The 13,638-nt window shown below is 37.4% G+C and overlaps 1 protein-coding gene and 1 long non-coding RNA gene across 2 annotated transcripts; both read right to left on the bottom strand.

Annotated features, from left to right (window-relative positions):
• Positions 1 to 987: 987 nt before the first annotated feature.
• On the bottom strand, positions 988 to 4,724 carry LOC148100946 (uncharacterized). The gene is made up of 4 exons (XM_087847433.1): positions 3,906 to 4,724; positions 2,318 to 2,476; positions 1,779 to 1,874; positions 988 to 1,700 (listed from the first exon to the last, which is right to left on the bottom strand). Exons 1-4 carry the CDS (start codon positions 4,557 to 4,559, stop codon positions 1,380 to 1,382), a joined length of 1,230 nt encoding a protein of 409 aa, XP_087703559.1. The 5' UTR covers positions 4,560 to 4,724; the 3' UTR covers positions 988 to 1,379.
• A 30-nt stretch (positions 4,725 to 4,754) lies between these two features.
• Positions 4,755 to 6,530, bottom strand: LOC148100947 (uncharacterized). Its single transcript, XR_015719723.1, has 4 exons — positions 6,338 to 6,530; positions 6,067 to 6,255; positions 5,000 to 5,143; positions 4,755 to 4,907 (listed from the first exon to the last, which is right to left on the bottom strand). It is a non-coding gene; the product is annotated as an uncharacterized LOC148100947 (long non-coding RNA).
• Positions 6,531 to 13,638: the final 7,108 nt, after the last annotated feature.

Below are 13,638 nucleotides of genomic sequence, written 5' to 3' on the forward strand. Positions count from 1 at the left end.
CCCTACAATCCGTCCTGCTCTGTAGTAAAATCACCCTGTTGCTCCCATTGAAATTTATACAACCTATTTAAAATCTAAAACTTATAATTGTCCGCAGCCTACTGTTGTTGCCACTGTCCTGTTTGAAATGGAATGAGAGAAGCTGGTCATTTTGTCATATGTGCATGTGCCAATATTAAACCCAGGAGCCACATTCAGGTACACTGTAAAAAAAAAAAAAAAAAAAAAAAAAAAAAAAAAAAAACGTTGCGAAAACTTAAAAACTCAAGGCAACCCACTGCATTTATGTTTTTAGGTTCTGATGGATAACTTATAATTTCAAGTTTAGGAGCAAAGTTGCTTCAACTAATGTTTTTGTGTTTACAAAATTAATAATTGTGCTTTTTCTTAACTCATATTTTATTGTTTTGGCAACGTATTTTGTAAAGTTCACACAAGGTATTAGTTTTAGTTTTGGCAACGTATTTTGTAAAGTTCACACAAGGTATTAGTTTTAGTTTTGGCAACGTATTTCCTAAAGTTCACACAAGGTATTAGTTTTAGTTTTGGCAACGTATTTCCTAAAGTTTACACAACATTTTTTTGTTTGTTTTGCCAATCAATTTCCTAAAGTTTAGAAAAAGTATCTTTTATAGTTTCCATGAGGTGCTCCCTGTTGTACCAATGAATGTTTACAGAGTTGACTTTCAAATAACTTTGTGTTCAAACACACCTGCACCACTGACAATGTTGACTTTTGAGATCAGCCATTTTTAACATACTGACAACATTCAGCCACAAATAAAGTCCTTCCAAAAACACAAAAAAGTCAAATTTTTGTAACAAATGTTACTCATTCAACTTAAAGGTGTGATATTGTCTGGCAAAATATTAAACCTATCTTGATATAGTCACTAACAAACAGATTCAAAACATCAGATGGCAGGATGTGAACAACTTCTATCTGGTTTCCATACAGCAAACAACTTTCAAACAAATTTTTCCATCACTTGTCTTTTAATAGTAATGGTATCAACACAAATTTCCTCTGAAGTTCAGTATTGCGCCACATTTGTTATAAAACTAGTACAAATGTACCTAAAACCAGATTATGAAAAATGTTTAAAACAGTTCAAGTTAGAATAAACACTTTCAACATTTTTTAAAAACTTGTTATACATGAAATCTGCAGTCAGTCATGCAAGCTACATTAAGTAAAGTTAGAACAGAAGAGATTGATTCAGAACTTTCTGCACCTTACCGTTTTCTTAAAGCCAGAAATTAACCTTTTTCAGAGCAACTTACCACAAAACCCAAAAACTGGATATTAATAAAATAAACAAATTGCTGCATTCTGTTTGACACAAGTTGCATTTGAGTTGAACATGTTGTCAAATAGGTTAGACTTTGGTTAAGAGCTTGGTTTTGAAGCTTCTAACCCTCTGGGAACAGGTAGATGTCAACTCCATAAAAATGTGTTGCACAGCTTCAAATGTGTACTTGAGTTCTTTGGGAAACTCCATGTTGAGCCCATAAAGTAGGCCAAACAGGTAGGCAAAGGCAGTGGGAAGGTCTGGCAGATCATCAAGAATAATGTCCTCTTCCAAAACAATGGCAGTGTTGACCACTGTGGACTGCGAGTTGGGTCCCACGTAGTCCTCCAGAACAGTGAGGATGCCCACCGTAACACCTCGGGTTGCCCTCTCAACTGGATCTGTATCCTATGCAAAATAAAAAAAAACAGTACATATAAGTCTCTGAAAACCAAAACTGAAGATTGAGTAGATTTGCATGCTCACCAGACATGTTAAGAAGAGTTTGGTCTCGTCGTCGCGAACAAATATCGGTAACCCTTCCAAACTGATGGTTCGTCGATGCTGGACTATGTTTGAGACCTAAAACAAGGAAATCAAATAAGACTCAGTCTCATTTATAAACCTACCATTTTGTTTTTAAAACACATTAAGTGTTGTTGCTAAAAATACAGCCTTAAGAAATAAGATGTTGAAATGAGTTATTCCAGATAATTGCTCATGGTTTTGTCAGGGTTTTTTGGGTTTTTTTTTTTTTTAAGTAATTTTGATGTGCAACAAATGTAGCACACTTATTACAACATTTATAACAAAGTGCCATGAGTGGGATGAGAATTGAACTGTCTGTCATGACCTGCCATCTGCCAAACACACAGCGCTGCTTGTTAGCTTATAATCCCATTCAGGACACACTTTTTGAAAACAATTTTTACATCAATTTAGTAAATATTTAATAAAGTATCTTTTGTTACAGTGGGAACTTTAGGTTCCTCATAAACCAGACACAAATACATTTTATATATTACCTGTTCATCAAACTTCTGCAACAGGGAATCCATGTCATTGCGGAAAGCAGCTTTTCTAATTCGATACAGCTTAATCAGTCGAAGTGAGTAAGTGTCGAGGGCAGTCATGAAGGTCCCCATGAGATCCTTGGTGGTAACGCGTGAGAATTCCGCACAAATCTACAAAGCAACAAAAAAAAAAAAAATATATAGAAGAAAACTTTTAAAAGGTACATTATATAAAAATCACATTGTTTTCAAATTTAGTTAAACAGCTTAATTTCAAAACATTTAGTTAGTCTCAGTTGATCTATTGGTCAGGCCTTGATTGGATTTAGTGGTGGTACAAATTATAACTGACGCATTTAAAAAAAAAAGAAGAAAAATCTGATCGGCAGATTTTACAGTAAGTCTATAGAATACCTAATCAAATGTTGATAAGACAAAATAATGGTTTCAATTGTTACAGGATGCATTGCAGAAAATAAATAAATTGTATTTTAAATTCATTGCAAAAATTTTATTAATTTTATAGTTATGTAAGAATGAAGTAAGAATAACATCCTGTGGTCAAATTTGGATACTTTCATAACACGCAAGTGACTTTCTCAATCCTGTTCTGTGAGTTTCATGGCTGTTGCCTGCTAAGGGTCACCACCAAAAGATTCTAGATGCCCAGTGAAGACAAGTCATTGCGGCGACTGTGGTTCAGGGGGTTGGGAAGCTCATCTGTAACCGGAAGGATGCTGGTTCTATCCCCCAGCTCTCTCTGTCCTGGTCGTTGTGTCCTTGGGCAAGACCCTTTACCCTACCGCTTACTGGTGTTGGCCAGAGGGGCCAATGGCGCGATATGGCAGCGTCGCTTCTGTCAGTCTGCCCCAGGGCAGCTGTGGCAACAACTGTGGTTTCCCTGCACCAATGTGTTAATGTGAGAGTGAGTGAGTAGTGGAATTGTAAAGCGCTTTAGGTGCCCAGAGAAGAGCAAAATAAAAGCAATCCGTTATTATACACAGTAAGTTGACAAGTAAATAGATTTCACTTCAGTAGAGTTGTTGGTAATACCAAAATTAGCTTCATATTTTTAGAGCCAACTATTTTTTTATATTTTACCATTAGCATTGTTAGCTCAACGGTAGCCTTCAACCTTTTCTACAAGATATTGGAGTGATACAAACAGATGCTTCTCAAGGGCACAAGAAATGGAGCTCACGTTCATTTACTCACCCAGACAAGTTTCAAGGCATTTGGAGTTGTTCAGAAGAAATTTTAAAGGTCCTATATCATGTAAAAATCAACTTTTTGGAGCTTTTAAACACATTTTAATGTTATTTCCTTAGATTAAAGACCCTCCAGAGTGGTTTTTGGCTTAATTCAGGCATTTCTTAGTTGTCTCAGTGAATCCTTTCCCCATAACCGTGGCTCAGCTCTCTCCTGCAAAACGACTGACTCGTAACATTGGGATTAAAATTTCTTTCTAACAACTCCAAATGCCTTGAAATTTGTCTGGGTGAATAAATGAATGTTTTCCATTCTAGAAATAAGACCACACTGAAAAAAACAAACAAAAAAAACAGAAGTTTTCCTTTAAATATTTAAGAGATTATCTTACCTGTTCTTTCAAGAAGAGAGCTGGCCATCTGAGCTGCATTTCCTTGACCAAGGGCTGCATCTCCACAACTTCTTTCCTCCTGAGAGAGAATGTGATGTCCATCTTTTGGGTGATGAGTGCCATGTTCTTATCCCTCTTCTTCATTTCATCTTCCAAAATGCATCTTTCATTTTCAAGAGACTCATCATTGTAGTTTTCTGGGACATCAGGGATAAAGTTGACTTCACCTCGCTTTGGTTTCTTTAAGGAAAATCTATTTGAGCCACTGTCATCTTCTTCCCCTCTTCTTTTTCGATTGACTGCAACTTCACTACATCCAGCTTGACTTAGCTTGGAACGGTAGTTGCCAAGCTTGAACTTAATGCTTGTTGCCCAACCATCATATCCTGTGCCATTGCCAGGCTCTTTGAGGCAGGGATGTTTGGAAACTAGCTCCTGTGCAACAGATGTTATTTCATTCTTGTCAGGGTAGGCTTTGATTGCAAACATTTCTTGTGCCAGCTTGTCTAGAATTTCCATCTTGACGTCTCTTGTTACACTTAAATTTGCCCCTGCTTTCTCATATACCTCATTGCCCTTGCGAAGTTTTAACGCTACATCATAGGAAAAGGTTGGGATAGGAAATGGATTTGGCCACTGTGAAGTGCTACGCATGTAGGTCTGGGTTGATGAGGATGGGCTGAAAGAAGATGCTGAACTCACACTGGCTGTATCAATAGATGAGATAGCGCTGTGATCAGATGGAGTCTGTGGTGGCGAGGCTGATGCATTTTCCTCCCAAATGAGGTGCAACACTGCCTGTCCAGCAGGTAGCTCATTAATATCCATCAGGTTGCAAAATGCGTTCCCAAAATCTGGGTCTTCATATTGTATTGCAAAGTCACCTTCAAGTCCAAGCTTTGCTTGTAGTTCATCTTGAAGCTGCTTCACAGATTCTGGAACAGTGGACAGTTGGATTTTTCTGATAAGTTTTGGACTGACGTGGACTCGCAGTAACAGTGCCTGTGAAGACAAACCAAAAAAAAAGGGCGCAAGTCTAAATAATTAACGAATTCAAAGTAATCAACTGAAAACTATTTAAGAATAATACATACCATCACTTTCAATGCAGGAGGCACGTAACAGGTGTCACCATCAGTTGTCCAGCTACGCAGTATTCAGCTAAAGGGTGGTAATCATTCAAATCTTCTGGGTCAAGTATTTCCAGATCTTTGTAGCTGCTGTCAAGCTGATATGATCTGTAATGTTCCATAAACCAAGAGGAGAGCTTTGTAGCAACAAATGACACTTTCCCAGAGTCAGTTATTTATTGCAGTTATTTTATGAATTTTTCGAGATGTTCCTAAAGGGTTGCATATTTCAAAGTCGTCAAAATACAAAGCTAAACTAATGCAAGTATCTTGCAATCCTAAAAGCTTGTTGTTTTTGAAATACTGCCCATCTCTAAATGATCTGTAACCTTCACTAATTTCTTTATCAAATGCTAACTTTTCAAAGAAACTTTTCTCTTTCAATAAGTTCTCCAAGACCTGGTTTACTGAGACATAAACAAATGTATTTCTAGTTCTCGCTTTGTAGGTGTACTCTTTAGGCTCAATTACATGAAAATTATTCTTGAAATAAATAGTTCTCTTGTAATCAGTAGATAATGCACCTTTTGGTTCTGTTGAGATAATTAATGGGTTGGTTTTGAAAAGTGCATCATTTATATTTTTAATTACATTATCATCTGCCTCAATGTTCTGTTCAGCAAGCACCTCTTTGATTCTTTGAAATGAAAATTTTAAAATGTCACTAATTTCCTCAATAATTCCTTGCAAAGCACTTTTAGAAACATGTAACAATATTTGCATGCATGGAAAAAGTCTAGCTATTTTATGTTCAAGACATTGGTAATCTACAAACTCATTGTCCTCTTTATCACTTGCTGCTACACCTGAACCACTTGATAATGTCTCTGTATCTTTTGAGTTTTTGTGCTTTCTGCTTGTGTGTGACGTAAGGGTTGATAAATTGTTGGTAACATAGTCACATTTTTGGAAAGGACAGGATACAGTCTGATGGTTTTTTAAGTGCCTTAAAATATGTGAAATAAATGTATGCTGTGAACAGTTTTCATTAAATTCACAAAAATCACAAAAAAAAGGTTGAGATCTCTTGCCTTTTCTTAGCCCTGTTGTGTGATCTGCTGAGGTGAGACTTCAATGCCCCTCGTGTCCTAAACGAACAGACGCAGTCACTGTAAACACAGGGCAAATGAAATCCTCTTCTATGTTGTAGCTGGTGATGTCTTAAGAGTACTTCTTGGCTTGAACAGACAAAAGAGCAGAACTGGCACTGCATACAAAAACTATAATGAGAAGAGAGGAGAGGACAGTGTCAACAATTCAAAAGAAACCTGAATTAATCTCAAATTACCAAAGTTACATTACCTGATTATGTGTTTGGGGGCAGGGGGAGGCACTCCTGTTCTGATTCCTCTCCTTACCAACTCTTCGTCAGTCCCTCACAAATCAGGACAAGCAGTGGTCTGGAGTTGGCTTTTAATTCTCTAAATAAATAAAAAATAGCAGTTAGTTTTAAAATAAAGTACCAGCTTCCTGACATTACTTAAGAATTTTTTTCTCCTGTCCTAATTGTTTTCACTAAAGTGAGCTGATTCTGCCTTGTAAAATGCCATGTAAAACAGTGTAAAACAAATAATTTACAAGATATACATTACATCAAATGTTTAATTTATTAAATGTTTAATTTATTATTAACAAATTGTATTCTACATGGAATATGTCTGTGAAGGTTCTCAGTCATCCAGGTCATCGTAGTCAAAGGAGCTTGCAAAGAAAAGCGTCTGGACTTCTTAGTCCTGGACCTTAGAACTGAAGAAGCTTCTCGGATGAGAGGTGAAACGTCTTCAAGTAACTTAAAGAAGCCCAGACGCTTTTCTTTGCAAGCTCCTTTGACTACATGGAATGCACCAACAGTGTACTGGGATGTATTATGTATGCCAAGGATACTTTTGTGTGATTGGTTTTACAACTTAGAATGACAAATATTTGGATAAAACTCCTGAAGCATCTGTTTAAATTATCAGTGCATTTATTAATGATGCTCCATAAATAAACCAAAACAATGTTTTGTGCATAACAAAAAGCTCACAATTGTGCAGTCAAAATGTAAACTAAAAGATGCTGAGCATAATAACAAAGACAGATTTCGCAGCTGCTCTGTTTCCAAGTTCTACTGCGTGACTGACAGCCTGGAGTTTGAAATCCTCTTTGTCACCGTGTCTCTTACTGGTGGCATTTATGGTCCTTATACACATAATACGGTAATATTACGTTGAAGCAGAGTAGTATCACTCTGCGAGGCTCCTCAGTAGCCGTAATAATCCAACAATCAATCAAGCAGTGCAGCTTTATAGCTTAGCAAAGTTGTACCAAAACATTTTTGACAGATTTTTTTAAAGCTGTGTACCACATAAAATTGGTTCGCGGTCAGTAAGCACAACCAGAATTCATACATAAGGCGCACTGTCGATTTGAGAAAATCGAAAGGATTTTAGCCCGTGCTTCAAGGCGTTAGCCCGGTTAGCTCGTTAGAGCCGCCCAGCTCCACGCACGCGGTGATCCGCAGCAACTAGTTAACGGAGATTTGCCCCGTTAATGCAGTTATGGCATTAACTTTACGCTGACAGCACTAAAATAGTAACCTTCAAATGTTTTCTTTTTACCGACCAGCTCCTCTTTGATAGCTGCCGTGTCCATCTTGTTGCCTGCAGGTGAAGCGATGGGGGAGGGGGAGTTGTGTCAGTGAAGGAGAGAGCCGAGGCGGAGTAACGTTGCGTAGAGACAAAAGTGGACGAAAGAGAGGCAAAAAGAGAGGCGGCTCCACAAGTATAATTATAATGTAACATAGACTATATCGATATAAACGATATTGTTACATCTCATATCTCGTATAAAAATATATCAATATATTTAGAAACTCGATATGTCGCCCGGTCCTAATCACTTGTTCATCAGTTTTGTTCCAGCTTCATTACTGGATGCATAGTTCTAATGCAAAGTTATTTTTAAATAGCAGCGGGGGGTGGGGGTGGTTGCCGCCTATTTTGTTTCGTTGGGTGGTATGGCGGCCACAGACTGCACTTCATGAAATACACATAGGGGGTGTCGCGGAGGCTTGTCAGATATGAGCGCGCCTCTTTAGTAGCGATGTTTGTCGGATTTTCATTGTTTTGTGACATGGCACGTAGTTTGTGACATGGAATCTTAAATGATATAGTAAACACATACCCGTAAGCCACAAGGCTTCTTAGCCTAGAAAGTAATGCTATGCTAAGTTTCAGAAAAATACAAAGAACGTCAGTTGTGATATTTCTAAAAGACAAATTGAGACTGTTCAAACATATACTGTCTGATATAATAAAAGAAACATTACTTGCCTTTAGAAAGTTGAGATGACCGATCTATCCAGCTCCTGATATAAAAAGCCTCACGTTCTCATTAAGGCAGACGGCCAGGTGGCTTTCAGTCCTTGCAAAAGCGCAAAGTAGACCCCGTAGTATCCAAAAATATGAGATGCGCATGCGTGCTCAGGCACAGAAAGGCGCCAACAGCTTCAACTTATGTAAAACTTGAATTCATTCATTTTGCCAGCAATAAATTTCATCTGAGACCAACTTTTGCTCCAAAACGTTAAAGGATTAGTTGAAACCCTTAATTTATTTGAGTTTATGGGCCAACTCAACTTTTATTGTTGAATTGTGAAAGAAATAACTGTAAGCTCAACAATTGCAAGTTTGATTTTTTTTACAGTGTAAAAGTGTAAGAACAAATAATCCATCAATAAAGGATAATGTTGGATCAGTGTTTCAATATTTAGATCTTTTATCAGATGTACATGTGGTTTGGTTATTTGCCTTTTGGTTGAAAGTACACTGAGAGAGGATTTTTTTATTAGTGATCTTAATAATATTTTTTTTCATATCAATGTCATTTTTTTCATCTAATTGAATACAATCTATTTGTGTATGATTGTCAGTCCAAAGAGGGAGAGAGGAGGAAAGAGGGGAACATGAGGAGAAAGTACAAGGTCAGGAAGAACCAGGTAAGAAAACAGACAGGGAACAGTGACAGGCAAAACAGAAACTGTTAAACTGCTTGAGAGAGTTGACCACCAAAAGTGATAGACAGATTTGCCAACTTCAAGGTGAGGCGATATAGGTTCAAATAAAAGAAAAAAAATCTGCAGAGCCATATCTGCAGTAAAGATCTTTTCATACATTGTATACATTGTACCATAGGCAAAGTTGGAGTGTAATTTTATATATCTGTATTGTATTATACATGCACATTAAAAGTGAACCTTTGTCCAAAAAATGCACTCAGTTTACTTCTCATTTACTATGAGCATCATTTTCCCCCAGTAATTAAGGTTAGGATATGCATTTTTTTTATTCCAATCCATTCTTCATTTGCAGCATTTAAATAACCTTTATCTGATTTGTTGGTTTTGTTACAGACTTTTAAAAAAGTGTTTTGCTTTTCTTTCACAAATGTGGGGATTCAGTTGTGTTAAAATGTACAAAACAATGATGTCATGTTTTGTGACGAGGACCCAGGCACAGAGAGACTTGATGAATTTAAGAATCTTATGATTTAATAAAGAAATTTACAGACTTGCACAGAGATGGTAAAATTATGATGACTAATAATGGAGATGAAGACAGACAATGAGGACAGGTTTAAATGCACTAAGGAGACACTCAGAGGGAACTCAGGACAACTGGAGACATTTAAGGATGCAGGGACTGGCAGAGACAGGGAAGAAGTCTCATTGTGACAAGTAAAGTTTATGTTGCCTGGCTGGGCAGCTCTCTGGGTGCTCAGCACCCCCAAAGCTCTGATCCTAGAATCGCCCCTGCTTCATTTACATTTCGGTGATTTTCACATACGTTACAGAAGAGGTATGTGCCACCCTGCCTAGACCGCTTGCCCCTCTTTGTCCATTGTTTCCAACCTTCCTTTAGTTTCTAAAATCACTTGCAGAGCAAAGGTTTATTAGAAGAGTTTCACTCAAGATTTAGAGGTTTTTATTGCATGTGAGGTAGCGTGACATAAGCAGCATGGAAGGTGATAGGAAGACAGCATCTGCAGACTGTTCAAGTTTCTTTTAAGTATTCTTTATTTTCTGGCGTCGCCTTTCAACAATTATTTCACAAAAACATAAGAACCTCTCAGTCAAAATCTCACCTGCTTTATATAGAATTCTACTCACACCTGGATCTCATTAACCTCCACCATTGGGAAAACAGGGTAGACTAAATAACACAGTCTAGACAAAGAAACAGGAATAAAATAATTTTTCCACTTAACAAACTCATTCACCCAACTAAACAGTTTGAAAAGTCAATCTCTTCACTTACTCTGACTCATGGGGTTATTTTAAATAAAATAAACAATTTTACACAAAAGAAACACCCCTTCATTTGGTTACACCCAATTGACATGATCAGTGACATCATATCCTATAAAATCAGGAAGTACTGGGGCGGCCATTCCCACATACCTGTTTTACACATAGAACCTGTCCAGAGGAACACACACAATGGTAAGTATAACCAAACTACATAAACAAATGAAAGATTCAAATCAATTAATCATGAAGTGACATTTAGCTTTAAGTACATTTGCACAGATGAAATGAATATAACCAATGCTACCACAAACAGACCCGGGATAGTATGTAGAGCCAAGGTTACATGTGCTGTGTTTACATTAAAGCATTATGATAGACCATAGGACAACAGAACACAGAATAACAACATACACAAGTGACAAATGGCAAATGACTTCTGTCCCAGCCACTTTGTCACATTGCACAGAAACAGTACTAGTGAAGGACAGTAATAATATTCTTTTGGTGTCTGACATTGTACTTGTCTCTGTGCTTGTACCGCTAGACCCCAGTGCAGCATTCAATGCTGATAATTCTGTTTTCTTGATTGTGATAAAGCTCAGGTTAGCCCTAAAAAACATAGAAACGTGTTTTCTAGCCAGATGCTTTCTCTGGATGGCATGGCCTTGGTCTCCAGCACCACTGTGAGGAACCTTGGAGCCAATTTTGATCATGATATGTTGTTCAATGTGCAAACAAATATGTAGGACTCCCTTCATTCTTCTTCATTTCTTTCTGAATGGTATTGCCAAAATTAGAATGTCCTGCCTTAGAGTAGCGCTGACAAGTTAGTTCATGCATTCATTATTTCTATTCTGAATTATCCCTCAAAAGCCTTCAGTTAATCCAAAGCATGAATCACAGAGCGTACTGGCAGAAAGGGAGATCATCTGTCTCCCATATTAGCTTTTTACCATTGACTCCCTGTAAACTCCAGAATTCAGTCCAGAATTGGGAGGCAGACACCCTGACTGCTTTTATGAATAAAACTCTTTTATTTTAAAGCTTCTGGTTGGGGTTGAATCAGGTGACCCTGAACTATCCATTAGTTATGCAGCTAAATGCTCAGACTGCTGGGGAACTTCCAGTGATGCACTGAGCAATTCTCCTCTCATCTCTTTTCACTGCTCATGTGTTTTTATGTCACCACTGCATGTAATTAAATCTTCTCTTCTCTTCTTGCTCCCACAGTTGAGTTCATGCTCTCTCTTCTTATTCCCCTCACTCCAGCCGTTCCCCTTTACTAAGCCTGGTTCACCTGAAGGTTTTCTCCTGTTTAAAGGGAGCTTTTCCTTCCCACTGTCACCAAGTGATTGCTCATAGGGGAACGTCTGGATATTGGGGTTATCTCGGTAATATTTTAGGGTCTTTGGCTCTTTATTAAAGCGTCTTGTGGTGACTGTTTTTGGCAAATGGTGCTATATAGATAAAACTGAAGTGAATAATGTTTTTTGTTATGCTAACATTTATCTGAAAAGAACCTACCAGTTGAAGCTGTTACTTCCCACTGAATTGTAAAGAATTTTAGGTTATGTTGTGCTCAAAAAATAAACACTCCATTTTAAAATATTAAAAATGTAAGCAAAAGTGTTTAAAGCTACTGTGAAGAGGATAAAAGAAGAAGAAGAAACATTCTTAAAGTAAAAGGGCCAACCAAATACCTCATTAGCTGATTGCCACCATTAGCAAAAAATTAACAAGTAGGCTCATTTCCTTCATTATTTAAGCAAAAGTGCAAACATTTTCTAACTTATCAGCTTCTCAAATTTAAGGACTTTTTGTCTCATGTTCTGTGTTCTTAAATATAGTGACACTTACCATATTTTTCGGACCATAAGGCACACCGTCAATGAACGAGTCTGTTTTCATACATAAGGCGCACCAGATTATAAGGCGCATTAAGTGAAACAAAACAGTCAGAAAAGTCTGATTTTACTCAACTCATTCTTCTTGCTTCCTCCACTTCTGTACCATCGATTCATTAATATTGAATTCTGTCACAGCTGCCCTATTCCCATGTTGATGCAGTATATTAATGACTAACCTCCTATTGTGGATGGATTATCTCAGTTGCTCTACTGACTGAAGTTTGGTTCGTTTACAGCATCCTGCCATGTGATTGCATTTGTCCCTAACCATCGGGAACTCTCGTGTTAACTTTTATCGAGTGGAAAAGGGTTAGGGTTCATCTTCCAGCTTCACTGTGTTTGTTATGCTAACACAGCTGTGTTGCTAGCGATCACATAGCACATTAATATATACCAGCTAGCCCAACTTCAGTAACCCTACAAACATCACTGCTGTTTAGTTTTCTGTCTTCATTTATGTTGGAAGTGATAGCAGAGCTGTACGTTTAAATTTTTTCACAAATCTCTCAGTCAGAACATGCTATATCATACTTAGGTGGAAACTAGCGAGCTAACTTCCTGCTAACTTCTAACTCTGTTAAATTTAATAAATTCTGATTTCATGGATGCCTGGATGTTAAACTTAATTGTTACACCTGGTAAAGCAGCAACGCTGATCATTTTATTAAAGATGAAAGAATTTAGACAGTTTTTAACTCTCAGTGATGCCGCAGTGTTCGCTTGACTTTGGGACCTGAAGCGGACGGAGTTTTGGACCCAGATTACTCCGCGAAGCTCCTGACTATGCTAGCCTTAATGCTCCAACAATCCATCAAGCAGTGCGCCTTCATAGCTTACCAAAGTTGTACTAAAACATTTTTGATAGATTTTTGAGCGCCGTGTACCACATAAAATCGGTTCAACGTCAGTAAGCACAACTAGAATTTATACATAAGCAGCTCAGGGTTATAAGGTGTACTGTCGATTTTTGATAAAAATTAAAGGATTTTAAGTGCACTTTATAGTCTAAAAATTACAGTAATAGAGAAAGTTAGAATGTTAAGATTATTTAAAAGATAAAAAGAATATGTAACATTCCCAAGCCTAAAACCCTAAAACAATAAAGTACCACTATGGAAATAAGCCATGTTTTATCCTGCATTATGCCTCATTTTCTACCCATTACAGTTGACTATTATTGTTTTTACATTGTATGCATCCATTTATGTGTGTGTCATCAAAATATGGTTCCAAAGACAACTCCTAAGGAGTCAGATGGGGGGGGGGGCAATAATTATCTGAATCCCTGCGGAATTTTTACATTTTTTATTTATTATTTATGTTTATTTGTGTGTTTGTGTGTTTTCTACAGTCAATGGTAAACATACACTTGTATCATTAGCTTACAGGCTAAAAATGTCACAAAA

This window comes from Neolamprologus brichardi, chromosome 10, assembly GCF_056152115.1.
Source record: "Neolamprologus brichardi isolate AB-2024 chromosome 10, ASM5615211v1, whole genome shotgun sequence".
NCBI classification, from domain to species: Eukaryota; Metazoa; Chordata; class Actinopteri; order Cichliformes; family Cichlidae; genus Neolamprologus; species Neolamprologus brichardi.